Below are 19,224 nucleotides of genomic sequence, written 5' to 3' on the forward strand. Positions count from 1 at the left end.
CAGTCATAAGCGCGAGTGGTTTCTATGAGAACCAGAGCTTATAACGGCAGCTGCAGTGACGCGATGACTTTATTAATCAATGATTGGCTGTTTTACTTAGAAGGAGGGACGTATTCCGCCATATTGTGTGCATAGACTGTAAAAAAATATTGTGTGTCGCGATCACGATCATAGACTGTAAATATATATATATTAGGTATGAGGCCGCAGGTAACCACAGCCTGTTAGAGTCTGACAGCACAATTACAAGTGTGAAATTGCTTTTAAATTTTAATTTGTATTCAATAAATCATTGATTCACTCACATTACCACCCACTAGCATAACAAAGTAACATACTGAGAGTTCAACAATTTCCATACCTTCCTATAATGATTTAAACACCCCTCTTGTAACACTCAATCAAATTGATATATTAATCCATTATTACAACAGTAAGTCATCAAATGAAACACTGCTACTATGAAAACAAAATCTTGAAACAGAAGATGCTACATTCTCCCTGCATTGTTTGGCACTTTTTAAATATGACAATGAGCGGATAGTCCGGACTGCTGATCGAATCACTGCTACAACCCTCATCACTCTCCAAGAACATCCAGATTGAGTAGAAGGGCTGGCAAAATCATTCTGGACCCCTCACACCCAGGCCACTTCCTCTTTGAACGTTTGCCATCTGGTTGGTGCTATAGAGCACTGAACACCAGAATGGCCAGGCGAACAGTTTCTTCCCTCAAGCAATCCTTATGAACAGTTAAAGGCCCGACTTGATAATAAACAAGTGCAATACACAAAAAACTATTTATACATTTATTTATTTAACACAATACATTTCCTTGCATTTGTGCAAAACATATCTGTACACAGATATACAGTCTATTGTTGTTATATTGTGTATTTTTATTTCCCATCTACTTTTTCTATTTTTATTCTTTTTAGTCTTGTCACTGTCATTCTGTTTGGGCTGTGGAGCTTCTGTCACCAAAATAAATTCCTCCTTGTGTGTATAAACATACCTGGCAATAAAGATCTTTCTGATTTTGCATATTGTTATTGTTGTTCCATCAACAGCACGTTCATCTACTGCAAACGACACAAAAACAGCAATGGGGAACCAGTCCTATCAGAAATTTTGTATTACGTATTCCTGATACATTTTAAAATATTTCTTGAAGAGAGGGCATAGAGAAAAGGATTCAGACAGCAGTTTAGCAAAGCCAGAGTCTTGCTTGCATCACCATATACTCTACGGAAGGACTTCATTTGGGAATGAAGATCTGGATGAGAAGTTTTAGTCAGAGTAGTAACTATATCAATCACATTGATGATGTGCACAGGAGTCCAAAACAGAAAGAAAGTTGCAACGATGCTGACCACAAGTCTCTTCTTGTAAGTCTTAACCTTTGGCCCCTGATTTCTGGATTCCTGATCCTGTGGAGCTCTAGTTAGACTGGAGCTCTTGACTTTTTGGCTCAAGCCTTTGTGCAACCAGAGATAACATGTTAACATGATCAAAAATGGGATGACGAACCCCAACAGGATCTCAAGAAGCAAAACAGTCACTTCTACAGACTGTGACTCCATTGCCCTCTGACATCTCTGCAATCCATCCTTGTCTTTGACTCCTTGAGTGAAAAATATTGGTAGGGCAAAAACAAAGGCTAGAATCCAGATGCCAATCAGCTGAAGGCGCCTGTGCCGTCTCTCCAGTCTGTGCAGTATCATCCTGTTAGTGACTCTGGACTTGATGACATTGTGATAGCGATGACCACTCATGTAGGTGACCGTCAGGACTCCAACATACAGACTCCAGTGACCCAAGAAGAATAAGAACCTACAAGAAAAAAGGCCGAGTTTCCATCCAAACACTATTCCATACAGCACCACAGGAGCCAAGCAAAGGGTCAAAGCATCAGAGACAGCAAGGTTTACCATTAGAATTAAGGTAAAGCTCAAATGATTGTTCCACTCACGAGCAATGCAGATGATTACTGCGATGTTGCTTGGCAAACCAACCAAACAGCACAAACCCAGAACTACAGCAGGAGCGATCTTTTCTGAACCCACAACAGTGCCGTTAAATGTTGAATTTAAGCTTACATTGAGCTCCATCATGATCAAATATTTTGAATCTCTAATGTTAGAAACAAAATATACGAGTTACTGAGAACCCCTCCCACAAAACAACATATGCACATTAATAAGTTATTAGCAATATGACAAAGTATATCAGATAATAAAAGATCAGTAGTTACTGTACAAACAAATATGAACATGAAAATGTGATTGAAAATTTCATGACAACTCAATAAATATATATAAAATAAAAATAAGAACCACACTTCACCATTAAAAGGAGCTTGATCTATTTTTACATAACATTATTTAACATTAAATATATCATTTTAATATTTTACTTTGGTCAGTGATTTTATTGATAACAGATACTGTACCATAATTTTCAATACAGCACATCAGTTTGTTAATGCCAAAAATGTAAATATTTCCTTCATACACAAACAACAATAAATATATAAAAGAAAGGAAACCTGTGTAATCTCCAAGAGAACAATTTATTATAAAAAGCACTGACAAATATACAAGGTTAAAAAAAAAAGTCACTGAAACATTTTTTCTAAAGACATTGTATTCATCACTTAGTCAAACATAAAAATGTATTTACTTGATGACAAAGTTCAGTAATAAAGACTTGCAATGTATCCATAAAGGAGAAAAAAAAAAAAATTCACACATTTCTACACAATGTAATGTCTCACAATGTAAAACTTCGGCATCATCGAAACATCATCCGTCACCCGTCCCTTCCCATCAGACTGCGCTCACAGAGACAGCCCACAGTCAAGACAAAACCTTATGCTTCTCAGTTGTAGATGAAGTTAAACCTGTGCAGGGGAATGCGTTTGAGCAAGTTATTGAAAATAAGGATTTACAAACATTAACTCTTTCCCCACCTGCGTTTTTTTTTTGTTTTTTTTTTTTGTTAAAGTTTCCAGCCACTGCCAGCATTTTTGAAAGAACAGAGCCTCTGCTTTTAAACAAACAACAACAACAACAACAACAACAACAACACTTCATTCTAGCTTCATGCATTCTTTTTTTTGCCATCAATTGAATGTGTTAAGTTTCATTAAAAAGCAAATTTGAACAAAAAGCTGCAAAATAATAATAATAAAAAAAAGGTCCTTTTTACATTTGGATCAGATTCAGAATGATGAAAACATAGATGGAGTAGATTGAGTCCATCAACACCCCAAAGCTTGCACAGTCCTATACCTTGTCCTGGGTCGCCATTTCATTCGGTAACGTTAGGCTAGGCAGTTTTGATTTATATGATGTGTAATGTCTAGGGGTGTGACGAGACTGAGACCAGATACAAGATTGAGTTCACGAGAATGAAACAAGATTTTTACAGTATTTTTAAGAAATCCTCAATGACAAAATTCATCACTAGAAAAATAGTCTGCAGGTGCATTTGAAATGTTTTAACTAATAATCTTGTAATGAATGTCATTTCAGTTCTACTTCTCTCCTGTATGATTTCATATGAGTCACTTCAGATCTAGAACTGTACATGATTTATGAGCTTCTACAACTCCTGACCTCCTAACTGAACTCCTTTCCACAAATTGATCGTAGAAATAAATACAGTTTAGATAAAAATAACAGTTTTCTAAGGAAGAGGATTAGGGCCAAGCAATAATAAAAAAATAAAACCATCTCGGGATTAAAGTTGTTAAATTTCTAGAAAAAAAAAAAAGAGAAAAAAGTCGAGATAAAATGTTGAGAATAAACTCGTTAAATTACGAGAAAAAAACTCGTTACATTTCAAGAAAAAAGTAGAGATAAAATGTTGAGAATAAAGTCATTAAATTATGAGAAAAAAGTCGAGATAAAATGTTGAGAATAAAGTCATTAAATTATGAGAAAAAAGTCGAGATAAAATGTTGAGAATAAAGTCATTAAATTATGAGAAAAAAGTCGAGATAAAATGTTGAGAATAAACTCATTAAATTACTAGAAAAAAAGTTGTTAAATTGAGAAAAAAGTTGAGATAAAATGTTGAGAATGAAGTCATTAAATTATGAGGAAAAAGACGTTAAATTACGAGAACAAATTCGTTAAATTACAAATTGTTTCTCATAATTTAACGAATTTGTTCTCGTAATTTAATGAGTTTATTCTCAACATTTTATCTCGACTTTTTTCTCAATTTAACAACTTTTTTTCTAGTAATTTAATGAGTTTATTCTCAACATTTTATCTCGACTTTTTTCTCAAAATTTAATGATTTTTTTCTAGTAATTTAATGAGTTTATTCTCAACATTTTATCTAGACTTTTTTCTCGAAATTTAACGATTTTTTTCTCGAAATTTAACAACTTTAATCTCGAGATGGTTTTATTTTTTTATTAATGCTTGGCCCTAATCCTCTTTCGTAGTTTTCTCTTAGTCTTAAGTGCAAACAATACGTGCATCAATCATCAGACAGAGACCAACAGTCATCAAATAGAGACCAAATTTCAGGCATGATACAGAGTTAAGAAATGGTTACAACTACACAGCCCAGCCTAAGATAGCGTTCATATTGGGAGATATTTGCATGCATCAGGGAACAGCTCTCAATTGAAATCGCGTTTGAATGGGCGTTTGAGTTTTACTTTCGCGAACTCTGTGAATAGACATGCAAGATAAAACATTGTCAGACGCTTATAGGCTCTGTTGTGCAACGAATCCTCTGCCTGATTCCTGCTACACTACATACGATTTTGCAGCTTGTGATGGATGAGCTGGATGGAATTGAAGCGACCAATATCCAACTGAATTAAATGGTTTTTATTTCTACAAAAAGCAAGACGACAGTCTACAGGTGTAATGTAAATTTTGTGGTGGCATATTCTATCCTCACAATCTGTAATAGCAATATCGTGAGACAGCTTTTCACCTCGACGAGAAATCTCATCACATTTTAATCTCGCGAGATCTCGACACACCCCTAGTAATTATCTATTAACATATGCTATCGCTTTTTTCTGCTGCTTTATTGTCTGTGTTTTGATCCAGAGATTCTGTACTCTTTCAGAATGCGTAATATCACCCCCCTACTGTATAACAACGAAAACATGGAAAGCCAGAAAACTTTCCAATGATGGGGAAGCATCGTCTCATTAATGACGGAAAATTCCGTCAATGGCGGGGAAAGAGTTTATTTAATTAGACACCATTTATCAATATTGTTTAAATGATATGAAGCCCATTTACTAGATGATTTCATAACCCATCTGATCAGTCATATATTAAAAGTAACGTCTCACCTGCTCAGTAGCTGTGGAAGACTGGATATAATCGGGCCGTAGCCAGGAGCATTATCATAAAGCTCAAACAAGGGGGCGGCCACCAGCTTGTAGTTCTTTGGCACAGCAAACAATGCTAAAGACACACAACACACAAGTTAAGCTGTATAATTACATTTTACACAAGGTGCATTGAGTAGACAAAACATATTTCACCCTACCTTTCTCTTGCAGCTGTACTAGAAAAAGCTTCTTATGTTCTTTAGGTTTAGTGATGTGTGCTGGAATATAGGGATACTGTGGAAAGAAACGAGACATGAAGCAAATCTTAGTGAGCTTGAAAGAGAACAAAACAATTTATAGTGTTAGTGATCCAGTGCATGTTTGTCTGAGGAAAAAGGAACGGAGTAGTTACCACCTGAGGTGGCTCAAAGTTTGGTCTCCACCAGTTCCCAATACAGTCATCAATGACCCAGTCCTGCTTCACTCCATCCTGACGCCCCAAAATCTTGACAAGAAATTTAGGAATTATTCTGCAATGCATTTTATATCTATTTTTGTTAGTTTTATTGCATAATATGGCATTTCACAAGATGATACAATACTCTGGTCGTTTACACCTGGTGTTAACATGAATTTTTGTCAATCACATCACAAGAGAATGATGCTAAATACAGGCATAAAAGGGGTCTAAAACATTTGAGCTTGTCTAATTTCAACCACTTCCAGAGGTAGTCGAAAACATATTCTGCCAGATTGCTTCCATAGCTCATGTGGTCAAACGTATTCAAACAGCCACAAAAGACCACCTACTCTCCACCCACTGACCTAATGCTTAACCATAATAGGAAGCTCGCTAGCCAGACGGGATTTAAACTTTGTCAGCTGAAGGCAAATAATTCCAAGCACAATGTTCAACCATACAGTACAACCATACCAGATTTCTAACACTCACTCACAGTGTTTGGCGTAGTCTTGTGGCTGTCAGAGGAGAAACAAAAGCTGCCATTCTCAGTATGATTTTCAGTGGTCTCTAGTCCCATTGTAAAATATAATTTGCATTAGCTTATTTCGTCCATTAGATTGAAAGATCTGAAAACCCCCATTCATTTACCCGCCCATAGACTCTCCCATAGAAGAAATCAGGACAGAAGTGGTTGAAAGTGGACAAAAGAGGATTAAAACACCAGATGTAAAAGGGAATGTGTCTCCATCGTCTACTTGTGATCCGATCGAACAAAATGCATCTTAATACCAGGAGTAAACAAAGCCTCTGATAGCAAGTTTGTTGTCTCGACTTGGCTGATCGTTTAGCTTTAAAGTGAACGGATTGTAGTTAAAAAAATCCTGTAAATTCCATCAATTATTACCATATTAAATACAATCAGAAAAGCAATGATACCTCCGTCATCAGTCGTTTCAACCCCTCCACCTCATCTTCTCCAGGGTTCAACTCTCCACCAGGACTGCAAAAACACAATATGTAAACTGTTACTAGACACATTTTCAACAAATGCATGAAGGTAAAAAAAAAAAAAAAAAAAAACGATGTAAAATGTATTAACAAAAATATGAACAGAAATGAATAACAAATCCCATATATGTAAAGATAAGTTAAGGTTAAGCATTGAAACAGCACCTATTTGAATTGATTACATCCACACAAACTCCAGCAGTCGCCACTTACAGTTTGAAGAAGGTGGTTCCCAGCTGCAGAAGCAGCACGTGAGGGAGTCTGTGCTCATGCACGATCAGAACCCCCTCCACCGTCCGCCGCATCCCGATTTTCTCAAACTCCTCCCGCATCCGCTGAAAGCGTGCGGCTACCGAGCTGTCCTTCTCATAGAGTGGCTCCTTGGTGCCGAATGTGTAATTTGTTAGTGGGTATCTGCAAAAAACAAACATCATAATGTTCAGGAGGTACATCATTTAAATGAGGATATGATAGAAAGTTATTGATACACTAGGGCAGTGCTTCCCAAATTGTGGGCCGCGGCCCCCCGGTGGGCCGTAGCGGTATTGCAGGGGGGCCGTGGATAGGCTAAATCAAGATATTAAAATAATTTAAAAAATTAAAATATTCTAATTGTTCTGAAATGTGATTTCTTCCCTCCTTATTACACAAACATAAAACATATAAAAACATTTTTTCACATTGTAGCGAGGTGAGATACATTACTTATTTTCAAACTGACGTCAGTTGCTTAGCAGGAATTCACAGTTGGTCAATTCAATAATGCCACGGTGGAGCAGAGGATGACAATAACCCAATAACAGACCTAACTGCACTTCAAGTAAATGTAAAACTAGTAAGTAGCTACAGCGAGGAGTACATGTATCCTGTATGAACCTGAAAAGTTCATTTGCAAAAACCGATAAACGCCATTTTAAAATAAATAAATAAATTAATAAATAAATAAATAAATAAATAACTGACTGCTGTGCGTGTGCATTATTCTCCACATAGACTATAGCACGTTCTGAACTCAAAATCCGTTTTGTCAAAAAGCCGGTATTTTAGTCAAAGCTGACTAAAAGTGATCGAGGATTTATAATTTCGACTCCTGCAAGTCCTTGTACACCTTACACAACTTTAACATGCTGAACCCTTGTTTGTCCTTTTGCGTTTGTGTATGTGTGCGCGCGCGTGTATGCAGAAGTGCGTGGATGCGTGTGTGTATGTGTGCCGATGTTAGCGTGTTTGTGTGCACGTGTGTTTGAGTGCGTTTTAAATTACTTGGTTTTGTTTAACTCTGAAACATGAAATGTGGAGTTGCTTTTGCCAAAAAACTACTGTTGGAGTTATCTGCTTTTGCTAAAACTTTTAATTTTTTTTTTTTACATACTTTTAATTTTGTAAGTTACCTGTATTTTTTTGGAGTTATTACTTAATCAAAACAACCCAACTGCAGTTTGATTGATAAAAAACATGATTTGTGTGAATTCATAAAAAACTGAGTTATCTGTTTTTGCGAATGAACTCTTCAAATATATTTGTAAAGAATGTTTACTTCATCTTTCACAGGAATATAAAAATATTACATTTTATGGTAGTTTCTTACAAACTGAAAAAGAAATTCTTACAAACTGGTTAATAAATGTTGATAATTTTGTGCAAAGAGACTTTATGAAATATATCTAATATACCTATATAAATACACTACTGATCTATATATTTGTTTATAATGGGCGGGGCGGGGCGGGGGGTTGGGGGGTCATGGAGCTTTTGCTATGTTTTGGGGGGGGGCCTTACCACTCTGAAGTTTGGGAAGCTCTGCACTAGGGAATAAGCACACAGGACAAAGATACAGCACCATTATAGAAAATGTAAAAATGACCCAAAACAATTGATCCGCAGATTTTTGCCATTTGAGATTATTCGCATCAGCTGCAGAATCCCAAAGTATTCTTTGGTGCATGTGACACAATTTTCATCATCACAGTATACCCTAATTTTTCTTCTCTGTACGTGCAACTCACACATAGACCTTGAATTTTTTTGCACTAATTAGTGTGTCCACAATGTGGCAACCCATTCCGTGTATCGTTTTTTTCATTTTGAAGACAAGAACGAAAAAAACAAACAAATTATATGTAGGAACCTGGACCCAACACTGGCCCAAGCCGTTGTTTCACATTCTGAAAAGAAAAAGGATACAGAACCTAGGGTGGCCATATGCGCCATTCTCCCAGGACGCGTCCTGTCCAGGATTTCTAAGTTGCATAAAATGTCCCAGTTTTGGTTTTGTTTTCATATTTGCGGAAGGTAACGACTGAAAAATAATTTGACTAATAGCGTGCATTATACATAATCAACCGATAGTGGCTTGCAAGAAGGCTGGATCTACGGAGAACGGTCAAAGCATTGCAAATATGACAACATTTTAATGCATTGCAAATATGACAACATTTTAATGCATTGCATGAAGAATGTCAATAAGAACAGTGGCTTGCACAGACCTCCGTGTAAAAATCACGTTCCTAAATCGCGTTCCGGGGGCACATTGATATGACCACTTTCACAATTAAAGAGGCAAGGGCTCAAGCCATTTTAGGCAATTTAGAAATCCTGGACAGGACGCATCCTGGGAGAATGGCGCATATGGTCACCCTACAGAATGCAACAACAGTAGGTGCCCAAGTTGAAGGATGTGAACCCCGATTAATTGTTCAACCCCACAAATAAAACAGTAAGAAAACTGTACCAACTACTGCACATGGAATACAATAAAAACAAATGTCTTGAATGCCATTTATTTTGTATTATTACTACATATGCATGCATGTAATATGTCAATTTTAATGTACCTAGTAGGGCTGAGTATTGACACAAATTTCACGATTCGATTTCTATTGCTTGTGATTCAATTCGATTCTGTTTTCGATTCAATATTGATTATTTTGGATGTTTATCAGATACAGTAAAAATCTTTCAACTAATGCTGTAAACTAACTTACACATGGGAGTCAGTTTGTACTACATTACTATAATATTGAAGGTTAAAATAAACTTTTTTATATATATAAACATTTCAATTACACTCAATGATGTTTTTTCTAATAAATAAAGTTTAGAATTACATAATCATATTTCTACTCCAATTCGGTTTTTTGAAATATAAACATTTAAATCGTGGCTGTCATAACTGATTTATTCAAACATTCATTAAATATTAAAGAACATTAAAAAATATAATGAATATGTAACAGTGCATATATTTATCAGAATGCTGCTCTCTAGCATTTTTTCTAGCCGACTAATGAGTCTATGGTGATTGAGCGATTACACGAGACATGATACGTATTTCAGTAAGTTGTACTGTATCTTTTAACATACCTTCAGATGTTTATTTCACGCTGTAACTGGTATGAAAGCAGGGGAGAGGATGTTCACATGCGCTCGTGCTGCTCCTTCTCTTTAACTGAGGTGTTACAGCGATCTGTCACGCCACATTAAACAGCCCCAAAACAGTTTTTATGTTTTGAATCTCATTATAAGATAGACGTCATTTGAAATCTGAGACTTTGCTTCATATTAAAAGTAACAAAGCACAAAGACTATTGCGATTTATTGGATGGGAGGCACACTATTCTGTTCATTCATCAACTAAAAACAGACTAGACTAATCGATTCTTGGGATTTAAGAATCGATATCGGTTCGTAAAAATGAGAATCTATTAAAGGTGCTCTAAGCGATCCTAGGTGGAGTAACTTCCTGTTGACGTTCGAAGTGTTGTCAAACAAAACAGAGGATAGCTAGACCCTCCCTCCTCCTCCCCCTCCCCTCCGTGCTTCCTGAAACAGTCATGAACACGCATTTAAAATAATTCTTGTCGGTTATTGGCTGGAGCATGTTTATTATGTTTCGTGGTCCAGGCTGCACCAGGTAGTTTTTGTTGCCGTTTTCGGAGCTTGTGGCGACTGCAGAAGCCTTGTTTTTTTTTTTTTTTTACAGTGTGTTCAGGGGACAGGCAGCTAGTGGATAGTGAGGAGTTGTTTGCTGTATGTGACAAAAAATGTTTTGGCCTAAAAATCGAGAAATCAATATTTTTACCCAGCCCTAGTACATAGATTTAGGCAATACATAAAATCAAAATCAATAGATCAGGGCGTGAATCAGTATAGTGTACATGAATTCGTGCACTGGTAAGGACACTACACTACACATTGGGACACTGATGACTATTTCCAGCGACATGACATCATCCTCAATGTACAACATTTCACTACTGGCATTCAAGAACAACAGAACTGATATTTTTCTGACATTATTTTTTAATGTTATTTAAAGTACTTTGCTTGTAACAGAGAGGTGCACTATTTCAGCCATAAATAAGTGATAAATGTTAGGTTTATGTTCATTACCTGTCTAGCAATGTACGTTAATGCAGAAATTAATAAAAGGTAAATAATGGTTTGAATATATATATATAAATAAATAAAAAACTTGTGTAGTTAGTTGGCTCACGTAATTTATGTTTCGCGCCTCTAAACTTTCGTCAAGGGAACATAGTGAGCATTGATGCTCCCTGGTTTTCCCGGTGTATTGTTGACTTTTTAGGGAGCTAACGTTATCGTTTCAGTGCACTGGAAGGATTTTGCGATTGAGAACCACCTTAAAATGGCCGACTCCCTTATCAGTGCCCTGACTACTGAACTAGGGAGCTGATTTAGACGCACCCAGTGTATTGTTATGCATCCCAACAGCAGTAGGCAGGACGGAGCTACGCTGCTTTGCCATTTTTAAACGTTAATGCTCTTTTAAAAAGAGGCTATAATGCAGCACCGGGATCGCTGGGCATTGGTTATGAAATAAACGCATCGTTTGCAGTGGTGAATTCTACTCACAGGTTGATTGTTCTCTCCAGGGTGAGCGGTTTAGCCGGCTGGCTAATGTATTTATTACCGAACTGATTTACTCCACGAGGCCAACCGGTAGATGATCGATTCGGAGGTACAACTGACATCGTATGACGAATAATATAGTCGCTTCTTAATCTTTGCACTAATCACTTATTTTTTACTTTTGATTACGATATTGGTGGGATTGAATTGCACAGCCTTGGCGCTCGATGAATACCGTAACACGGCACTCTGTTGTGAAAGCACATCCGGGACATCGGGCTACTTCCTGTGTTACGACCGTGCGTTTTGCTTTACGGCATGTCTGCTGGTTTTTGTCATACGTCAGCTAGGCTAATAAATATTATATTTTTGTATGTTGTTTTATATACTTTTTTTTTTACTACTAAACTATCTTTATTTTTTCTTGCTCGTTTAATCTACATTCATTCATTTACTGTTGCAAGTAATGATCACATGATGGAAAAACATTAAACCTTCTCAAAATAAACCTTTTAGTTAAATAATTGATTTGTGGTAATAGCGAAACCAACATTGAATAAAATCTATCACCCCTTTTATAAAACAGTACAACAGACATATAGATATTTTAGTATACATAGGCCTATATAATTTTAATGGGATTCATTTTTTTTTTTTATTTTAAGAAGTAAAAAGAGATATCCTGCGTGCTTTTAAAATACGTTTATTGTTTTACAATTTTCGTGTGTACATATTTTTAACAATATGCTGGTGGGAGTCAGGAACAGACTACATCCAGAATAAATATGCAACATTGGTTTCCTGTCTTGCTTTTGTGTCTTGCTCTGTTAATGTAGGCTACATTCATTTTTTTTTTTACCAGTGCAATTAACCACATTATGAAAAAAAGAAGAAAAAAAAATACAGTGAAAGACTTGCAACCTATGTGAAAAAGCACCCTTCTCAAAATAAACCATTTTATGAGTAGTGGAGTTTAAGGAGTAGTGAAAAAATAAGAGCATAAACTAACACTGAATAAAAGCTATTTCTAATACAGTTATCACCCTTAGTGCAATTTCTTTTATTCCATCATAGTTCCCATCTAAGTCATCATTAGATGTTGCATCCTTGAGAAATCATACAAATCAATGCAGCAAGATTGCTTTTTAGGAAAATCATATAAATCAATGCAACAGTATTGCACTTAATAATTCAACGCATTTGTAAGAGATCTAGGGTATTTTGCATTGCTATATGGCTGCCCTGTAATAACAAAGTGCATTATGGTCTCTGAAATGTTATTGAATGTTGTGTGTTCATTTGGCCTCATTACATGAGGTTTGGCAGGAACAATAAACACATTCTTATCTAGAGCCTGAGGCGCTGTCATTGTTAGATAGTCTCTAATTTTGTTGTTGGATTTAAAAAAACAGTCAACTGAAAACGTCAAATTAGATACAGTGTATAATAATTATTAAAATATAGATATAATACATAATTATAGTGCTCATTTCAAAGGCATTAACAGTTGCTGTTTCAGTCATCTTTAGATACTTAATTAAGAATTCAACCAATGTGGTCAATACATTTGTATCAAATGAGGGCAAATATCACACAATATATCATAAGCGTATCAAAGACAACTATAAATTCTGCAAGGCTAGTCGATCAACTAAAAGATAAATTGAAACAAAGATACTTGATGTCTTAAGAATATGTTCCAGAATATTACTGAGAAAAATACACTAAATTGTGCAAAAAGCAGTGCATTATTTCCGTTTTCTTTCTGTGAGGTCTGATTTTTAACCCCTAGACCTCTCACATTAGTACATACATAATATGATTAAACCAGTACTTTTATATGCCTTTAAATATATATTGAAATACAAGTATGTGCTTCATTATAATGTCAATTTGAACAAAATATATGAATATTTTTTTACAGTTAAGTTTTAGGGAAAATGAAATCACAGCTCCACAAAGCAGAAACTCCAACACACAGACTAAAGTGCATTCAAACTCTGGCCACAATGATTTGTGTTATACTGCATACAGTTCACATGTGTTGTGGTCGTTGGGAAGGAAATGCTTGATATTGCCTTTCCTTGGCATTAGAAGTTTCCATAGGATGCATTTTTATCATGGGAAATATCTTCAAAATGATCTTGATGTAGCCTGAACTCCTTATAGGCTTTGAGAAGGGGTTATTGTAAATATTCCATCTCCAAAGAGTTGAATTGCTCCAAATGATTTGTAAAAATCCACCTTCCACCAATGGCCTACTAAGTGAATCTTCATGAAGGGCTGGTCAACACAAGTTTACTTGATATATCACCTCCACATCTACTAGTGAGATAAATTTGAGCCTTCTCTTCTGATGTTGGAATAATATGCAATCCAAGTGTCATGCTTTCAAATGGATCCCTCTTAGAGAAACAATAAACAAGACAACTGTAAGTGTGAGGTATAGAATAGCATAAAACTATTTAGACAACAGATTTGAACATCATAAGGATCTTCAGGCGGTACCTGCTCGTCTTTCAGGAGGGATCTGTGCTGGCTGTCATATCAGGTCTTCACTGCTCCTCATAGCCAGCGGTTGGGTACGTTTCTCCCTCCTGACCCTGAAACATGTACTGGGACACAGCAGCGGGGATGAGGGCGTTAGCCAGCTCCTGCAAATGCACAAATAAATAGTCCATACAATTGGTAATTGATTATGCAATTATCAATTTGAAAAATGTCACTTTTTGAGCCATTATGCAGTTGATTGTTTACAAATGACGGTAAACTCACTGATTTCAGGTTTGGGTCCATTTCTGTGAAGTTCCACTCATTCAAAGGCAGGCTAAATGTGAAGGGCTGTAAGAAAGAGTAGAGGTTATCGGTTAATCGGGGGGCGTATGTTAAGGTCATTAATATGATCTTCTGCTCTCTCGCCATGTATAGATTCATACTTACATCCATTGCTGCAGCATTGCTTTCCATGCTCTGCTGGTGACTCCTCAGAAGCAGCTGCAACTCCTCCAGGCTCATGTCAACATTCTCCACATTATCAGGAATCTCTGGTCTTTAACATATACACACAAGTTGAACTGAAATATGAGTGGTGCTTTGTCTGTGTAAAACAATAGTCTTAAATGTTCCAAGTTGTAGAAATTGTATTGCTTGGACATGTATGATATAGTATACCTCTCCAGCATGGGTCTTTTGGCCCTTCTCTCTCCCAGATTAGATCCTCGGCCCTCTAGGACGGACTGAACCATGGCAACAGGGAGGACGGGGGGTTCAGCGCACACCTCACAGGAGCCGAGTGGTACACCATCTCCTCGTCCCTGCACTCCAGGACTCACCGGCTCTTCCTTAATCAGCATTAAACACTTTTCCCTAAACAAACAGATCACATATTGATTCCAAGGAAAACTAGGGACCAGAAATTCTGTTGTGTATTTTAATTTGACTAGATTCTGTGTTTTATAATTGAATACAAAATAAATTAAAATATGTATAAAACAGGGGCAGGCAAGTTCGGTCCTAGAGAGCCGCTGTCCTGCTGAGTTTAGCTCCAACCTTAATCAAACACACCTGAACAAGCTAATCAAGCTCTTCAGGATTACTAAGGCTATAAGCAGCTGAAGGTTTTTTTACAGGGTTGGAGCTAAACTCTGCAGGACAGCGGCTCTCTGGGACTGAACTTGCCTACCCCTGACATTAAACATTAATTTAAAGGTGCCCTAGATTCAAAAATTTAATTTACCTAGGCATAGTTGAATAACAAGAGTTCAGTACATGGAAATGACATACAGTGAGTCTCAAACTCCATTGTTTCCTCCTTCTTATGTAAATCTCATTTGTTTAAAAGACCTCAGAAGAACAGGCGAATCTCAACATAACACCGACTGTTACGTAACAGTTGAGATCATTAATATGTACGCCCCCAATATTTGCATACCAGCTCATGTTCAAGGCATTAGACAAGAGCAGCCAGTATTAACGTCTGGATCTGTGCACAGCTGAATCATCAGACTAGGTAAGCAAGCAAGGATAATAGCAGATGGAGCGATAATAACTGACATGATTCATGATAACATGATATTTTTAGTGATATTTGTAAATTGTCTTTCTAAATGTTTCGTTAGCATGGTGCTAATGTACTGTTAAATGTGGTTAAAGTTACCATCGTTTCTTACTGTATTCACGGAGACAAGAGCCGTCGCTATTTTCATTTTTAAACACTTGCAGTCTGTATAATTCATAAACACAACTTCATTCTTTATAAATCTCCAACAGTGTAGCATTAGCCGTTAGCCACGGATCACAGCCTCAAACTCATTCAGAATCAATGTAAACATCAAAATAAACACTGTATTTACGTGATTAGACATGCTGCATGACGAACACTTTGTAAAGATCCATTTTGAGGGTTATATTAGCTGTTTGAACTTTTTTTATGTTTTTTAAAGCAAGCGCGAGCTCTTGCTTTAAAAAACATAAAAAGCACCAGATTTAAAGGGCCACACACCCTGAATCGGCTCATTTCTAATTATGCCCCAAAATAGGCAGTTAAAAAAATTTATTTAAAAAAAATCTATGGGGTATTTTGAGCTGAAACTTCACAGACACAGGGGACACCTTAGACTTATATTACATCTTTTAAAAAAAAGTTCTAGGGCACCTTTAATTTAATGAATCTTTTTTTGCGCACAAAAAGTATTCTCGTCACGTCATAAAATTAAGGTTGAACCACTATAGTCACATGGACTATTTTAATGATGTCATTACTACCTTTCTGGGCCTTGAAAGTGGTAATTGCGCTGCTTTCTATGAGGGATCAGAAAACTCTCGGATTTCATCAAAAATATCTTAATTTGTGTTCCGAAGATGAACGAAGGATTTAATTTGTGTTCCAAAGATAAACAAATGCCTTACGGGTGTGGAACCAAATGAGGGTGTGTAATTAATAATAGAATTTTAATTTCTAGGTGAACTAACCCTTTAAATAGCAGCCTTTTTTCTTTTTAATATTCACAGACACTAGTCAATATTGCAATTTGATTAAGTGTACAGCCCTACTTTTGATTTGTTTATCCCAATTTTCTGACATTACGCATTATACAGTAAATTCAATTTTTATGACTGTATTCATTCCGTGAATCCATCACATTTTTCGCATTGCGGAAATCAGGGCTCTACTAAACAAAGTGGCTAAAGAGATAGTTCACATTGTTTTCTCAGCCTAATATATTGTTCCAAACCTGTATGACTTACTTACTTGTGTGGAACACAAAAGAAGATATTTTGAAGGATGTTTGTGTGACTGTGTCCATAGTCCAAGTCAGTTGGGTCCAAAACAACATGAATATTTGGTACAATTTTAATGTATGGACAAAAACACCTTTCATTTTTGGGTGAACTATCCTTTAACCCTGAAGTTCGGTCCACTCACCTTGATTCCTCTGCCTGCATTTGTAAAGCCATGGTGGTGGACTGTGAAATTTCAGTGACATCAGAAATGATTGGTCCTCCTGTCATCGCACTGCTAGTGGAGCAGGAAGCACTTTCTGTGGATGGCTGGTAAAACATGAAAGAGATTCTGTTTGTCATATTTTATTTTGATTGAGAAAGACATCAAAACACCTGTTGTAGTAGGCATGATACAGTGACAAAAATCTTCACTGTCAGATCTTCAATCTTTAATATGAAAGCTTTCTCACCGACTGGATATAGAAAGATTCTTGCAAGGACTCCATGGAGTGGCTATGGCTGAATTTGGAGGCAGGAGGGGTGGAGCAGCCATCATCCAGCATGAGAGGACTGAGGAGAAGGAAATATGCAGCATATAAATGAAAGAAGCCACATTATCATCAATAAGGGTTTGAGTGTCAAACACCTTATGACTATTGTTGAGAACTGAAATTCTATTACACCCTAGTGGTAAGAAACGTTGGAACAATGTTGTTATTAGTGAGCCACTTAAAAGTTACAGCAAGGTAACAAGCTCTGGCTCTTGCGGTCCCTCTTACCCAGTTTGTTCTCATGCGTCACACTAGCTGACGGTGCACCTTTTAATAGAGGGTAGAGGGTCATGCGCTACAGTTCAGGTGTTTGTGGGTGCGTGTGTGAGGGCAAGAGCTCAGGAGGTCTGACTCAGCATTCAGGTCCATTCATCCCAGCGAGGGCAGTGAATTGTATCAGCTGACTGTTTCCAGCTGAGTTGGCCGTTCCTTCTACTGTGTTTGTGTTGAAGCATCAGGCTGTTGATTGCTATTTTCTGTTTGCTCTTTTTTGTTTGTGTGTGTGTGTGTGTGTGTGTGGATACAAAATCAAGTGCTTCAGATTAGTGTTTGTGTTGAAGTGTGTGTTACAGATGAATAGGTACACTCACAGCTTTCTCTTCATTCCCACAGTGCTAGGAGTGTTGGACTGCATCTGGCTGAACAGGAACTGAATCAGCTATTAATAGAACAGAGAATCAGAGAGTGATAAAGCATTACTCAGTCACTAAATCAGCACAGCAGCATCTATTCCAATAACAGCCATTGTGGGCATGAGCTGTATTTCTTACCTTGTTCATGACTTTCTGCTGCTGTGTATGATTCTGCCTCAGTGACACCACCTCCCTCCACAGAACATCATTCTGCCTACAAGATAGATAGATAGATAATTTAATTACAAAATATACGTAACTGTATGTGTAATTAAAGGGTTTGTTCACGCAAAAATGAAATTTCTGTCATTAATTACAAACACATAAGTTCATCTTCAGAACACAAATTAAGATATTTTTGATGAAATTTAACAATGTTTTTACTACTTTTCCGGACCTTGAATGACGGTAATTACGTTGCTTTCTATGGGAGATAAAAAAAATGTCATCAAAAATATCTTAATTTGTATTACGAAGATGAACTTACGGGTGTGGAACGACATGAGGGTGAGTAATTAATGACAGAAATGTCATTTTTGGGTGAATTAAACCTTTAAATTACAGCTACTAATGAAAATGTTAACGATTACAAAAGGGGGTTACATCTGAATATTTTCTGTAAAAAGCTACGATATGTTGAATAATATTATTTTTTTTGTTTAACGGATTTCTTTCCCAAATATGAGACACCAATGTTTCAGGAGTTTAGGACACAGAATAGGACAGATGCTTATTCAATAACTGTTTAACTTCCTATTTGAGTTTATGTATATGCTTTATTTTTTAAGATTAATTTTTTTTTTTCAAGGCATTGTTAGATGCCAGTGTTTCCTGTTGGTCAAATATTTCCATGATTTGTTATCACAACATTTTTTCTTTTGTCACATCAACTTTAATCATTAATGTGGTTCAGATAACATAATATTTTGAGTTTCTGTTGATGAAACCAATCACCTTCATTGCATTAACTCAAATTTTTAATTTCAATGAACTCAAAATTTTAAGGCGACCAGGTAACTTACTTTTTTAAGTTAAACCAACAAGTCTTTATTACAGTGTAGTTATGCAAAGTTAAAAAAACAGTATCAGTTACTATTTCTTGTTATGATTTTAAATCTGTATTTGACCTCAGAACGATCTCAAAGTAAAAAGAGGTTTTAG

The 19,224-nt window shown here is 36.4% G+C and overlaps 3 protein-coding genes across 4 annotated transcripts in view; all 3 read right to left on the reverse strand.

The window, feature by feature from the left end:
- Positions 1–889: 889 nt before the first annotated feature.
- LOC137022851 (leukotriene B4 receptor 1-like) lies at positions 890–2,219 on the reverse strand. Its single transcript, XM_067389329.1, has one exon. The coding sequence runs from the start codon at positions 2,112–2,114 to the stop codon at positions 1,137–1,139; it is 978 nt and encodes a 325-aa protein (XP_067245430.1). The 5' UTR covers positions 2,115–2,219; the 3' UTR covers positions 890–1,136.
- Positions 2,220–2,536: 317 nt separating this feature from the next.
- On the reverse strand, positions 2,537–11,924 carry nudt21 (nudix hydrolase 21). Of its 2 annotated transcripts, none has more exons than XM_067389331.1 (7): positions 11,661–11,924; positions 6,999–7,199; positions 6,714–6,777; positions 5,730–5,819; positions 5,533–5,608; positions 5,333–5,447; positions 2,537–2,902 (listed from the first exon to the last, which is right to left on the reverse strand). In XM_067389331.1, exons 1-7 carry the CDS (start codon positions 11,777–11,779, stop codon positions 2,881–2,883), a joined length of 687 nt encoding a protein of 228 aa, XP_067245432.1. In that variant the 5' UTR covers positions 11,780–11,924; the 3' UTR covers positions 2,537–2,880. The 2 variants fall into 2 exon arrangements, with proteins under 2 accessions (XP_067245432.1, XP_067245431.1); XM_067389330.1 differs by having other exon boundaries at positions 2,538–2,902; positions 5,727–5,819.
- Positions 11,925–12,424: 500 nt separating this feature from the next.
- Positions 12,425–19,224, reverse strand: part of hsf4 (heat shock transcription factor 4) — a 10,010-nt gene continuing 3,210 nt past the window's right edge. Inside the window, exons 5-13 of the mRNA XM_067389332.1 lie at positions 18,202–18,277; positions 18,022–18,089; positions 17,351–17,450; positions 17,083–17,207; positions 14,829–15,023; positions 14,598–14,706; positions 14,433–14,498; positions 14,166–14,311; positions 12,425–14,062 (exon numbers count right to left, since the gene is read on the reverse strand). Coding sequence (XP_067245433.1) covers positions 14,213–14,311; positions 14,433–14,498; positions 14,598–14,706; positions 14,829–15,023; positions 17,083–17,207; positions 17,351–17,450; positions 18,022–18,089; positions 18,202–18,277 — 838 coding nt within the window. The 3' untranslated portion in view covers positions 12,425–14,062; positions 14,166–14,212. The remainder of the gene's footprint in view (positions 14,063–14,165; positions 14,312–14,432; positions 14,499–14,597; positions 14,707–14,828; positions 15,024–17,082; positions 17,208–17,350; positions 17,451–18,021; positions 18,090–18,201; positions 18,278–19,224) is intronic.

This window comes from Chanodichthys erythropterus, chromosome 7 (genome assembly GCF_024489055.1).
Source record: "Chanodichthys erythropterus isolate Z2021 chromosome 7, ASM2448905v1, whole genome shotgun sequence".
NCBI lineage: Eukaryota > Metazoa > Chordata > Actinopteri > Cypriniformes > Xenocyprididae > Chanodichthys > Chanodichthys erythropterus.

Excerpts from the sequence above, each read along its gene's own strand:
- LOC137022851 (XM_067389329.1), bottom strand. The coding sequence starts at position 2,114 with ATGATGGAGCTCAATGTAAGCTTAAATTCAACATTTAACGGCACTGTT.
- nudt21 (XM_067389330.1), bottom strand. The coding sequence starts at position 11,779 with ATGTCAGTTGTACCTCCGAATCGATCATCTACCGGTTGGCCTCGTGGA. Across the intron at positions 5,609-5,726 it reads ACTTTGAGCCACCTCAGGTG|TATCCCTATATTCCAGCACA; the intron begins GTAACTACTCCG and ends TTCTTTCCACAG. Across the intron at positions 2,903-5,332 it reads CTTCCACAGCTACTGAGCAG|GTTTAACTTCATCTACAACT; the intron begins GTGAGACGTTAC and ends TCCCCTGCACAG.